Raw genomic sequence first — 13730 nt, 5'->3', positions numbered from 1 at the left:
AGTGAGTTGAAATCGTCAACCTTCCTTACAAACTTATCTCCCGGCGACGGATTAAAAAAAAGGCGCCAACTTTGAGACATTTCTTCTTTTCACGGACCCAAATCTCAACGAAAAGGAAATGTCTCAGAATGAACTGATTTCTCACTGTTTGTTACCCCGATGGACATTATTCAACCCTGCAGAAGGCATTTCATGACGCCAGCAGTCGTTCTTCACGTTTGCCTATTTTATTTTCCCTTTCTTTCTTGGTTGGTTGCTCGGTGGAGAATGGGGTTAACTCCTCGCAATGTCGCTGATACGATCGTGTATGGGTTTAGTGCCGTATTTCACGTTGTTTATAACAGCCATCCGGGGGGAAATTTTAGCGCCCCAGCGTTGACGGTAAACAGGGCTAGGTTAAGTAGCTAATGCCCCGTCCAAGGGTCAACGCTCTAGTCATTTGATCCATTCTCGTGTCAACTTCGTGCATAAATATTGTTATTTTTTTCCACTGTCGTACGTAAAGAAGTTTTCAGGATTCTCGAGGGAACGGACTTACGCCGGGAAAATTTTATTGAGTTATTCTCGGGTACCGGTGATGGTTCCACACCGGTTTTCGATCGATAGTACAGACTCTGGATATTGGCGGAAAAATATTACAGGGAGAGATTCTTTGGGAAAATTGCGGGGTGTAAACGGTTTTCCGTGATTTTACGATTTTCCAATTATTTTTTTGTTCAATTTTTTTTCGGACTCTTCGCTGACTTTCTGCACCTGCGTATCAATTTTTAATAGATTTTTTTCAGATTTTAGAGATTTATTAATTATGCTAAAATATTTATTATATATATATATAAGTTTGAATTTTCATCAATGTGAAAAGTTTCTCAAAATGCATGGAAATCAAGTGCAACAGCTCAATGAATGATGAAACTAGTTTCCCGATGATATCCGCATGTTTAATTTAATCAAAAAATTCAAGTACAGCAGAATGTGCGCCAGATTAAGATCTAATTGTGGTCATTCAATTATTTTCAGGTAGAGAGTACGTGCCAACGTGAGAGAAAGGTGGAAAATCCAACAGAAAAGGTTAGAGTTTATGTACTTCAATGTCGGTGTAAACATTGGTCAGTTGGCGTGACCAGAATGACCACGCGGGGTTGGAATAGACCTAGGGCTTTCGGCCCGAGGTATTTTTTTAAACCCCTGTCTTCTTTAAAAACACATGATCAATTTTTTTTCGCTGGGTCTCATCCAGTCTAAACACACGCTCGGTTTATAAAGGATTCTGAAATAATTTTACAGATGTGGATTTCCAATGAATACACGGTACTTGGAAATTCATGAAATTTTTTTACTCAATATTGAACATATCTCGCGCCATTTGACGATGAAAATCATACGCGGTGCATTATGCTTGCAACTTGTTTTTAAAGTGATGGAGGAGGAAAAAATAGGCCAAGTAATATCTTCTTATTCCGAGGGTGATATCATCCGTCATGATCCGTCTTGTCCAGCGGTCGTACTCCGCAATTACTTATCAACCTTGGGGAAGAAAAATTAGAGGCGAGACGGAGAAACGGGACAGATGATGCAGGAGTTTTAATAAATTGATTTTTCTGGGGCAAGTTTCATAATTTATATATTAATCATCGGGGCTGTGCGCGGACGTAAACACGTAATTGTCGTGTAAATTGCATAATTCGGGAAATTAATGACGAGTGAATTAGGAAGGAGTTAGAATTGTTTAATTAATTGCAATCAATTCCTCAATTATTAACTTCATAAGAATTCTGATAACTTCTAAAAATTTTGAGTGACAGTCTTACCTAAATTATTACAATTAATATTACAACAAAAAAATAATAATTTCATGCAAATTCCGCTTTCGAGGATTTATTTTTTTCCACTTGAGATTTCAAAGGGAATTTTTCTGGCCATGTTCGGGAGATAATATTCCCGAGTCATAAACGATTCGTTCTCTTATATGAGGTTTGAGCAATAATTCAGGATTTTAATCGCGCAGTAATCAACTTGAACTCATCAACATTAATTTCCATCAAAGGAGAGATTTACATAACCCCATCAAAATCAAATCACTAGAATTTCTCTAAACTGTTAGTCACGTGAATTTGTCTCCGGCCGGACTTGCGTAATATTTGTTACATCTGATTGGAGCCCGCTGGCATTGGGTGTGTTTCCGTCTGCACAAAGAAATCCACGACCAGATGAAATCGAAAAAATGTTAAAAAACGTTGACAAAAATCAACTACGCAAAAACTTCCCAGCGGAAAAAAAACCCTTTGAGGGAGCATGTTTCCATCCAATTCATTACCGTATATTTGCACGATCCTGTAGAAATATTGAAACAGGTGAATTCACTTGTGCAAATAAACAGAATACATATTTTAATATACCAAGATTTTCCAGCAAAATTCCCTTTGAAAACGGAAACGCCAGTTCTGAAAATACTCCACTAAAATAAATAAAAGTGTCGATCAAGTATTTACACGAGTGATCGCTATTCAATCCTTTTTTAGTTGATTCAAGTTCGAAATTATTCGAATCATCCTGATTCAACTGTATAATCGATTGCGAATAGAATATTTGAATAACGCGATTTAATCGTTCGCCGTGATTGATTTTAATTTTGATCTGAGCGTAAGCAACAATTGATCGTCTTTCTGCTGGCAAATCTCCTGATTCGCCCTGTGTGCTGAAAAAATTAGAGCCCCCGACACTGAGAGGAAGACGAAACTAAATTAGTGCCAGTCGAGCTGGCGGAAAAGTCGAGGAGATTACGTATAGACGAAGAGAAGACAGAAGCGAAAAGACGGGAAATAAATAAGCCATTGTCAGTTGACTGTGGTTGGACCTCCTGAAGTAGCCGACCAGAATCTTCAATAGTTATCCCTCCGCTTTCTTCATTTCACTTCTGAATCTTTTCAATACATCGGACAATAGCGTACCTCGTTATCGCCCGGCTCATGAACTCATTCACCAGTTGATTCATTTCATTTTCCAATAATGTCGAACATTTTCATTTGAAGAATATTATTTTCCTACACTTTGTGAAATTACTCTCAACTTCAAATTAGAATCCATGAGATTTTTAGTCACGATAAAGTGACAAGAATTTGCTGGAGTTCTTTTCTACGAATCAAATCACTAAATTTCAGGCTCGTTATTTTTCCGATCGTTTTTATCTCCATTATTGTCAAACCGAATGATGAACAACAAGAACACGGGATACTAATTGGTTGAAGAGCTTTATTAATTGGAGAATTCGCAGTGTTTGACGCAAAAGACGCAAAGGAACAAAGCCACTCTGAAAGTTTCTCAAAAGACAAAGGTTACTGCAGCGCTTGACGATATTCTCGAGAAGATAGACCATTGAAACACGATTCGACGGAGAATGAACAACAATATTGCAGGTTTCGTGACAATTCAAGGGATAGCGCCGTTCAAAATTCAATTAAATTCAAATAGACTCTGTCAACTCGAATCGAGTAAGAATGACTTATTTTTTGGGTGTATCTCAATAGTCACTCGGTTATATAAATTGTGTCCTTCGATCATCCTTCGAATCCAAACGTAACTCCACTCAGTGCAATCAAAGAGCCTTCGAGAGTCGAGATAAATCCGCGGAAGAAGCCTGGAATTCGATGCCAGAGGGAACTGTACTTGTGATTGTGTTCTGGAGGACTTTTGGAGACGGGGTGGAATGTGTTAGACAGGATAAAGCACGGGGGATAATAGCTATTATATTCTGACATGAAGGAGAAGTTTATCTTTCGTAAGATGATCGTAGATATATGGTGGACTTCTACCGTTACCCCTGCCACATCTACACCCATTAAAACTTGACTAACCAAATAATTTCGATGCTGCAATGCCGTTGAAATTATTCCGAAAGTTGACGGTACACATGAGGGAATCTGCTGAACAATCTTTAATAGTCAATTACCAATCCATCATTCAGTTATAATTGTCTATCGTTAACAATGGAAAGCCAATTTCAATAATTATCTTCAGATAAAACTAAAAAGAAATATTGAATCCAGTCGAATGAAGTATTCAGCTCGATTTATATTTAAATAAGAATCATCTGAAGTTGACACGGACTTGATTCAAACGATTTGAATCAAATTAAACAATGATTTGAATTGATTTGATGAATGCCATCAGTTTGACACGGGTTAAAACGATTGCCGTCATGATTAAGTTCGACTTGATCCAGAGGGATTTATTTTTTAATGCTCAGACCTCCACCTCCATCCCTTAATAATCCTTCATAATGACATTCCACCCTCGCAGAACAACGCGCGTAATTCAGAGAAGCTCAACTTAAAAAATGACATACCTCTCGCGTACCCTGCGCGCCACGAGCGCCTGCCTTGTGTAACTGACACAAATATAATTCGTAGCAATTTTTATTACGTCAAGTTGAAATGAGAGAGGACGAGGGGTGAGTTGGCGTAGCGTCTAGTGTTCTCGTAAAGATGTAAAGGGAAATAATGGGTAGTTGAGAACGAGGAGTAAGAGGTAGCAAGACGAGTGTCGTATAGCATACGACCCGGCGGATTGTGTTAATGGCTCCCGGAGTGAAATTCAACACAGTCCAACTACCTCGCAATAGTTGTACATCTGGTTATTACGTCTAAAGGCTTTCACCATTCTACCCAAGTTTTCAGCTGTCGAAGAGCTTCGCCTCGCAATTCCCCTATTTTGATTATTAAACAACGATTACAGTGTTACATTGAGATTGGCGTTGTTGGAGGCAGTTTAATCGATGCCCATTATGGACTGGATGAATAATAATAAGGATGTAAGGGTGAGCATGGATCGATGGGGTTGGACGAGACATTCAACTAATTATCGAAGCTTCCACTAATTAATGCTATGGAATGCAAGCGGGGACGAGTGAACCCATGGTGGTAATCAGTTATCCCTGAGCTGTGCTACGGTGAATTTCGGGTATTCGAGGTGTAGCACTCGTGTTCGTCATGATATTTTGTCCGGAACGGAGTTCTTAAGAACTTCTGGCTTTTTGGGATGCTTGATATTCAACGAACTTTACTCAAACGGTCATCCGAATTAGCAGCAGGAGGCTTAAGTCAATTGAAGACTTAGGAGTTCTCATCTGATTCTCAAAACTCTAGAATCTCGCATTGAACTGAATTCGATGGCTCTCAGCTTTGATGATATTCTATTTGTAACGGAGTTCTTGAGGTCTCGATTGTCAATCCATTGATGGTATGATCTGGCTGGTCTTAGTGATGAATGTGTTCGTGGGGGAGTGACAGCATTGCCTCAATTACCGAGTGGTCAGCGAGGTCCTGGACAAGGAGCTCGCCGAGGATCAATCGCATGCAAGCACGTATTATCCTTCCGGGACGTTTGATCTTCAGTGAACATAACGGGGCATCATGTGGCACAGGAGGAGTGCATGTCACGAGGCACTTCAACATCAATCGTCATCTCGTCACTTCAACGTCGAACCACTGAGAGAATGGACGGGGTAGTCATGGACTTGGCCCATGATCAGAACTGACGACAAGGACGAGTTAAAAGCGCCACACAAAATCCATGATTCAGCCACCGGAATTTTGGATTTCTATTAATTCTCCAGAATCGTTGAAAGTAATTCACCAATAATTTGAGATTTCGGGACATCCATCCATTCATTTAATTGTTTAATTCACCGACCCCTGGTGAGATAACAATCCTCGATTATTCGCTTATGCCTGGTGATCAATTAATTATCGATAGCTCGCGGTGGATCTCTAGAGTTCTGGATATTCCGGTGATGTTGAGCGCTAATTAGATGGTCCAAATATTGAAATGCTGATCGAACTTGATGATCGTATTGCGAATGCGCCAGTGATCAGCTAGGGGGTTGGAATTTTGATGTTCACATGCTTTCAGGAAATTCGTGTTCACGTTTCCTGGGTTGTGAGATCGATTATTACTCCAGGGCGAATGATGTTGACCGTGAACATGTGGTCAATGACGCTTGGAATTTTGAAATCAATAAGATTCACTCAGTCAGTACGCATAATTACCCGTGATTCCTATCCACCCCTAGCTTCATTACGAAATGCGTAACCAGAGGTATTCCATTACATGTGGACGGTCTTCCGTGTCCGAAGGGAAGCGGGTGAGGTTGGGGGCCAGACTGTCGCCACAAGTACCACAGTCTAACCCCTTTAGCTCCTGCTCTTGCCCCCGGGCCACAGAGAGCTTCCTCGGCAAGATAGTTATTTTTGTCGAGCTTACGTTTGTGGTTTCTCAGGAGAAACCAGAATCGCTGGTTAATCTCCACTGCAGGCGCTTCACCGGTATTTGGGTCGAAAAATTCGGGTCGCAAATGCCTGCTTGAGTAGCTCTCTGCAGCTTACCACGGGATACCAAATTCCTGAATTATCTATACGTCAAAAAAATCAGAATACATTCTGGGATTTATTACGTATAATTGAAATTTTTTAATTTCTCGTACTAACAATTTCGAAAACCGCTTACTGAAAATTTCAGCAATTGATTTCGGAATTTGGAATTACGGCAACGTGAATTGATTAATTAATTATAACTTGAGAACTTTAGGCATTAACGTAAGACGTCGGATGTCAACTTGAATTTTCCCTCAAATGAGATCCCATCTTAAGTCGACGCTTGGATGTCTTAAATTAAGACGTTCAGGGCTTACATCGAGGTGCTTGGAATCTTGCGATAATATTTGAGTTCTACTGGTCTGATTTCAAACTAATCTCGCACGCTCTAATTTTGAAGATTAACAGATGCGAATGCATTTTCATGGATAAGTAGATAATTCAGAATAATCTCAACAGTGCACTTAGAAATCATCACATATTCATCGTATTCTACGATTCACGTAAGATATGTTAGTCATTTTTTCACTGCTCTGCCCATATGCTTGCCTTTACAGGCACTCAGGAAACTGCATAATACATACCGACTCCCAAAGTAGTTTCGAAAAAATTGCAAGACCGAGTAAAATATTCATCTTACAGATGAAAGTTACGATTCTGATAAATACTATATTTGTGTAACTTACGTAAAAGGAAAGAGCACGCATTCTTGCAGAGTAAAACATCAAATTCCAAGTAAAAAAAGCTTGAAATTTTTAACAACGACGAATTGACATGAAATTCCAATATCCCGTGGACATTTTCGATTCACATTAAATTCAAACTCCCATTCAAAATTCAGATGGCAATGTAACTAAAATTGGCAACAAACTTGTTTTCGATATTAACTCGAGTGATTACGGACTTGAACGATTCAAATACTTGATCGATCCTTTTTCTCTCAGTGCACATGACCAATTGCCAAAAAAATGTTGAGAAATATTTCGATTAATATTTCCCTGACATAAATCTCATCTAAATAAATGATATTACTGTGGAATGATGTCATAACGAGGAAAGTTGTCACTATAAAAAGCCGGTGCCGTGTGTCTCCATAGTAACACTCCCATAATCATCACTCGTTCCAAAAAAGGTACCGAAGAAGGTGAAGCATACAGACAGTAAAATTGTCGGCATGTACGTTACAAGATGAAAGAAATAAGGTCGTCTCTGGTTCCCAGAGTGTGAGCAGTGAAGCCAACCGATAAACGGCGAAAAATGCTTTCCCTTTTTCATTGTCCCAGACTTGCCTCACCCATATCCCAAACCCCATGTCTGCCACTCACACGCTCCCCTTTCCCAACCTTTTTCCGTATTTCTCTTCCATTTCCAACCAGCAAGAACTTGGTTCAACATTTTCTTCTTATCCTCGATTTTTCTCGACACTTTGCACAATGGAGTTCCCACATTGTTTTATTCGCCACTCGCTCCACCATCGGCGACAAGTTTATGAATCTGTTTGTCTTGAAATCATTCGAGTGATGATGAATACAATGACTCGGATCATTCGATATTTCCGTCAGTAATCATCTCGAATAAATATAACAGCAACTCCATTCCCAGTTATTTCGCGAGTTCGAGGAATATAAGGAAGGAAATTGGATCATTGAAATCGATTTTCTTGGAACTTGGAAAATTCACAGTTAATAATCCATTATAAAAAAATGGTGTCCGATTTTGGCTTCGTTTTTATTCAATTCACGATAATTTCTTTATTCCTACTCGGATAGGGATAATTTATAGATCAATTTGAGGCGTCCAATGTGCGCCTTCATTCCTAGTGACAATAAAAATCGAAGTCTTCGGTTGGGGGTGACGATACTTGGATTTGTGGAAAGTTAGACCTTCATAATGTCTCAGTTCATTTCCACCCGAGTTTCTCTCATTCGTTCTCACACTTACTACCGATCGATATTTCTCTCTTCCTTGTGACTCGAAAAAGGATATCCGATGTAAACAGTCTGCTGTTGGCTTTGCCTCAGCGATTTATTCCCTTAAGCCTTGAAAGAACATTATAGGATGAAAATCGCGATGCCAGAGAGAATCCGGAAAGGCCATCCCACATTATTCTCATCAAGTCACGTAGGCATTGATTCCGATTAAAAGAAGCTGCTCATAGTTTCTTCATTCTGAAACTTTGGGGTTCACGATGTCTCAGTGATGATGTCAAATATGACATTAATACCCTTGGCTTAAGTTAGACAATCCATGACGTACATTGATTTATTAAATCCGGAACAATTCGATAGTCGTAACCAGAAAAATGTAGAGTAACGTGACATGAATAAATACCAAGTGTAATTCATTACACTGTTTTTAATGTTTTTTTTTGACTGAATGTTGGGATGTGCAATGATTCGAAAGCTGTGGATAATATGTCGGGAGATAAGGTGGTGAGAAGAAGGCACATAGGACGATGGGAATACTCGGTTAATATTACCACACGTAATGTTTCCCTAAAGACATGGGGTGGCTTTCCATTTAGAGGCTCCTAGGTTGAAGCTAACTCAGCACTTTGGATATTTCTTTGAATGTAGATCTATGTCGCACGATAAGCCAAAGTGTCGTGCATCTACAGTGATCCCACCCTCGGTTAACCCTTTTTGACCCTCAGGTAAGGGTAAGTACCCTCTCGTGTCATTTCTCTTCTCTTCTTTTCCTCATTCACCCTCTTGTTACCACTTGAAAACTAAAGCCCCACCAGACGGTGCCATCGCCTAACGACACCCCCTGGTCCATTTCACACTCGCCAAAATGGAGATAGTGCGCAAAACTCAATTACAACGGGAGATGTGTCACATCCTTCAAAATAGTTTGTTTAGCACGATACGTTGTTGTTGGTGGAAATTTAGTTGGAATTTTCTGAATGATGTCACTGCTGGAGACGGGAAAATTATTCCTGCAAATATACGTGTCCACTTCGTTGGCCAGACTGTTGGATGGAAATTAATTTTCCATTCAACCAAACTTCCCACACGAGAATTAACATGCATTCCGGGGCTTTGTAACTTGATAAAATTCTTGGGGTTATGTTTATTGTGGTTAATGATGCAGCTGGGGTTCATTCCGTCAGGAGAGTAATTCATTTAGGGGGTGGACGCGTAGGGGATGAGGTGCGATAGAAAAAAAATTCAAAATTTCGTCGACTGCTGACTAGTGATTTTTAGAAGTGCCTTTCAATATGGTCGAGGGGGAAATTTCATTGAATTGAAATTCCCGGCAACATGACGGCAAAATTGACAGTGAATGCTTCTCCATTCCCGAATTTCTTTTCGAATAAAACTCACGGTGATAAGGATTATCAGTTTCACTTTCGTGTTCATACCAGGCAAATATCAATCCCCAGAATCTCATTAACGATGATTAGTCTGCAATCTCCGGTTTTGATCGAGCCCCCATTGCTCTGGCCACTACTACAATCCACGCACGACCACTTCCGGCATTAACCGGTAAACATGGACTCACGCCTCCTCCAGATTGCTCCACATACATGCACTAATAATTATTATTAAACCACCCCTCGGGATCCCCTGCTTATCACGAGAATCATCGTCCCAGAACTCATGGACTTCATAATATTCAAAGCGCAATGTACCACCGGTCAATGTCTTATCCATCTTTTAAAATATCTCGCAGGAAAAAAAACATATGTTTCATTATTAAAAAAAATATTTTATAGACTTAATTTATCAACTCCATTTTTTGCATATGCCATCATATAATGATTATAGGTGCGCGCAGCTGGTTCAATTTCTAGCTGAAAAAATTCCGCGAAATGTCCAGAAATTGCATGCTAAATTTTTTAGTGGAATACAGCTGTTGGCTATTCCGTGGACAATTGGGGGAGTGAGAACATGGAGTTGTGTGGAAATAGTTGGGTTATTTTTGGTGTGAGTTTCGTTAACACTATCCAAAGTGGAAGAAAACTGAACCGGAAGTGGAACCGAGGTATTTGAGAAAGTCGTCGTTACCGTTGTTTTAAGTCACCCCAGGGCCCTCGTCCGTGGAATTTCTGTCATCACCGGTAAAATGATGCCCAATTCGCAATAGAGTTGAACCCTCAGTCAATATCTTCGAACTTGACGTAAGAAATCTCTCCTTCGGGGGATCCTTCAGGGGAGAATGAAAGCTATGAATAAACAAACCGATGGGAATATATTCTGATTCGAAGATAATCGAATCAAATGCAATTCCATCCTTCATGCATATTCCTAATGGAATTTATCCTCAATTTCCGGATTCCATTGTAAGATATTAGATGTTAAAATACCACATCATATTCATGTGGAAAAGGAATGAACGAATGACCTCTTTTCTGTTGGCATATCAATATTTTTCAGTGATACTGAATCCACTAGCAACGAGTGTCTCTCCAGCACGGACGGAAATTCTTTATAAAAATTCTAGCGTCCTCATGAGAAATTTTCTTGGAGGAAATTTCTACATCAAGTCACTGGAATTTTATCAGGAATAATCGGAGATTTTTTGAAAAATTCCAATTGAACTTCTGAAAGTTTCCGACGAAATTTATTTATCAAAGAAATATTCATTAAAAGTAATTATTAATATCTAATTTCTCTGGATATCAAAATCTTTTTTGAAACCAGTAATTTTACGGTTTATAGAGAAAAAAAATTAATTAAAAACAGTGAAAAATCAATTAATGATTTCCGAAAAATCAAAAATGCAAGGCATATGACAGAAAATTAAAAATGCGTTTTCACCTCTTGAATATTTAAACAAATTCGCATGTCTTCGAATACCGATAGAATCTCTTATAGAATTTCCGAGACTATGTTGTTTTTCCCGTAGCAGCGGTAGAATTTTTCCAAAGAATTTCCCTCCCTGAAAGAATATCCTTGAACCTGTCCTGCTCAATCCTTTATCCCGTGCACTCGGTTATCATAGGACACGTGCAAAATGGATAAAAAACAAATCCAGGATGTGGCTCTCATGTTGCCTATCGTGTGGCACCGTTTGCTTCGATTTTGCTTTTCAGGATGGTGTTATGTTTACGTAACGGGTGCTTGTGGGTTCGACCATTCAAATATTCATGGTGATATTTAAAGGTGAACTATCCTTATTCGCCTTCAATTCGCACACATGACGGAAAATCCGGAGACCCCGCTCATCCCGATTTGTTTACAAAATCACGAACAACTCTTCGAATAATGAAAAAAAAAATCGAACGGATTCAGGCGAATATTCATATTTGTACTGATTGATGGACACGAGAGATGGCGGGAGATGGAGCAGTTTTGATTGCTCTGGGAACAATAAAAATGAATTTTGAATCAACCCCGAATGTCCCCATTTCACGATATAAATATTTCGATGAATTCGATAGACGATTTTCCAATCAACTCCAGGGAATTGGTGCCATCGATGAAGAACTTTCTGTTCAGAGAACATTTGACAGAAAATTGTCACTCCAAGTGTTGAATCGAGAGGTGGGAAAATCTGAAAAGTTGTAGGACTGGTTAACTCTTGCTATAAAGTTATCTTTATTCAGTGCAAGTGCGAATGTAGCGAATATAACCTTTAGGTGAAACAATCAAACACGAAAAGTAGAGAGTCACCTCTAATTAAGGAGTAACCATTAGAGTTAATGAGCCTCAGTAAGAGACGAAAGCTAGTAAAATTACGTATTCATAGTGGAAAGCGTTTAACTTTGTTTGGAAATGGTATGCCTGTTCGACTCATTCCAGCTCATCGGCACGCCAACGCCATCATCACGAGGGGTTGTTCTGGAGTCTATATGCAAAAACTAAACGCAGAAAGTGGGGCTCTAACGGTTCGAGGGATGAAGATGAAGTGTCGTTAACTAGCTCGTGTAAACCCAAGTGTGGCTGGGGCAAGTGGAGTTACTCAATTGGCATGCAGAGAATCTTTCTTTCCAAATTTCAGGGGGGAAAGGGTGGGCGGGGGACGGGGGGGGGGTGCATTTGCACAGTCAATTGACCGAGTTTAGTAACTCCTTACTAAAACTTCAAGTAATGGCAAGTTTTGATTTCATGGGTGATCACGTGGGTGAATGATTTGATGGATTTCCTCGAAGAAAAGTCATGACCCGAAATCGCTGAGATTTTCAAATGTCGAAGGACTTTGTTGACATCTCAACGATATTTTATTACGATAAACCTTGATCTGAGAAATTAAAAATACATTTTGAAGAGGATCACTATCTGGTAATCCCGGAGATAGGCAATTTGAAGAAAAGACAAGATCAGTTATGGAAACAATATTAACCCAGCAGTTAACACCACGTTGCTCAATCCAATCTCTCCCAATTTGTCCATCAACTCAAATTCTCAGGTAACAGGCACTCTCTATAATCACAATGCAATCAACTGTGACTACAAACTCGTGATAACTCACCAATGAAGATTGCGATCATCTGCATGGCCCCGATGTGTGCAGTTGTGAGCGTCGGTGTGAAAATCGTTAAACGGAAGTTTGGTTGCATCTCACGGTAGCAAAGTGCACCACAGCGGCATCCTCTCCGGTGTATCGTGGATATTATCGAGAGAACTGTAACGGCCCAATGGAAAGTTTCGTGGATGGCTGGTGTTAATTTCACGCAGCAATGATTATTGCTATCCCCCGCATGATTGAAATTCTTCTCTTCCGCGTTATTCCATGTTTTTCCATACGACAATGACGAGATCATCGTTAAGGTGATGTGTTCAGAGTATTCCAAAAATTCGGATGTATTTCCCTCAAAGGAATGACTTCACTAATTACTGCGGAATCATTTAGGTTGTCAATTCTTTTTATTTAACTCGAATAGATCATCTTTCTGGGTCTAGTTCCCAACGACTCCTCTTGAAGTCGGATACTTCCTTGTCCTTTTCGAAGACATCCGAACTATTCTACAACGACATCAATCACTGCCACCGCAAAGTGAAAACGTGCCTGGCAAGGTAACCCAAGAAAAATAGAACATTAAAACAAACCGTAAAAACCGACTGACTGGCGAAAGAATGTTATTAACAAACCGATCAAACTTCTGATTTAGTGAATTGAAACGGCATCAGAGCTCGCTGTCACAATTATCGACCTCTGCAAATGAATTGAAAATCATGTCGAGAGACATAATTATTCCCAACGCTGAAGGATACTCGGTCACCGCCGGAGGGCAACTGTCTCCAGCGTTGAAAAAAAAAAATTCACTAGATTGACGGATCGCTCTTGCGACATTTTCACAAAAACACTGGAAAAAATTCGGAAAAACCCCCGGGAAGTTGATTCCGTTCTCCAAATCTCCATCAAAACATTTTCCAATTCACTTCGGAAAAACAATGGACTCTGTCCTCGAAGCGT

The 13730-nt window shown here is 39.7% G+C and overlaps 2 protein-coding genes across 7 annotated transcripts in view; one reads left to right on the top strand and one right to left on the bottom strand.

Moving 5' to 3' along the window:
* LOC105265931 (histone H2B.1, embryonic-like) overlaps positions 1 to 1069 on the top strand; it is a 69389-nt gene extending 68320 nt beyond the window's left edge. The window contains exon 2 of the mRNA XM_011303765.1: positions 1018 to 1069. Coding sequence (XP_011302067.1) covers positions 1018 to 1040 — 23 coding nt within the window. The 3' untranslated portion in view covers positions 1041 to 1069. The remainder of the gene's footprint in view (positions 1 to 1017) is intronic.
* The window catches only part of LOC105265985 (agrin), a 219642-nt gene that overhangs the window by 61347 nt on the left and 144565 nt on the right, over positions 1 to 13730 (bottom strand). The window lies entirely within an intron of this gene.

Source organism: Fopius arisanus, unplaced genomic scaffold (genome assembly GCF_000806365.1).
Source record: "Fopius arisanus strain USDA-PBARC FA_bdor unplaced genomic scaffold, ASM80636v1 scaffold00002, whole genome shotgun sequence".
Lineage (NCBI taxonomy): Eukaryota > Metazoa > Arthropoda > Insecta > Hymenoptera > Braconidae > Fopius > Fopius arisanus.
Note: the sequence above shows the minus strand (reverse complement) of the source record. Positions and strands in the feature narration are given on the sequence as shown.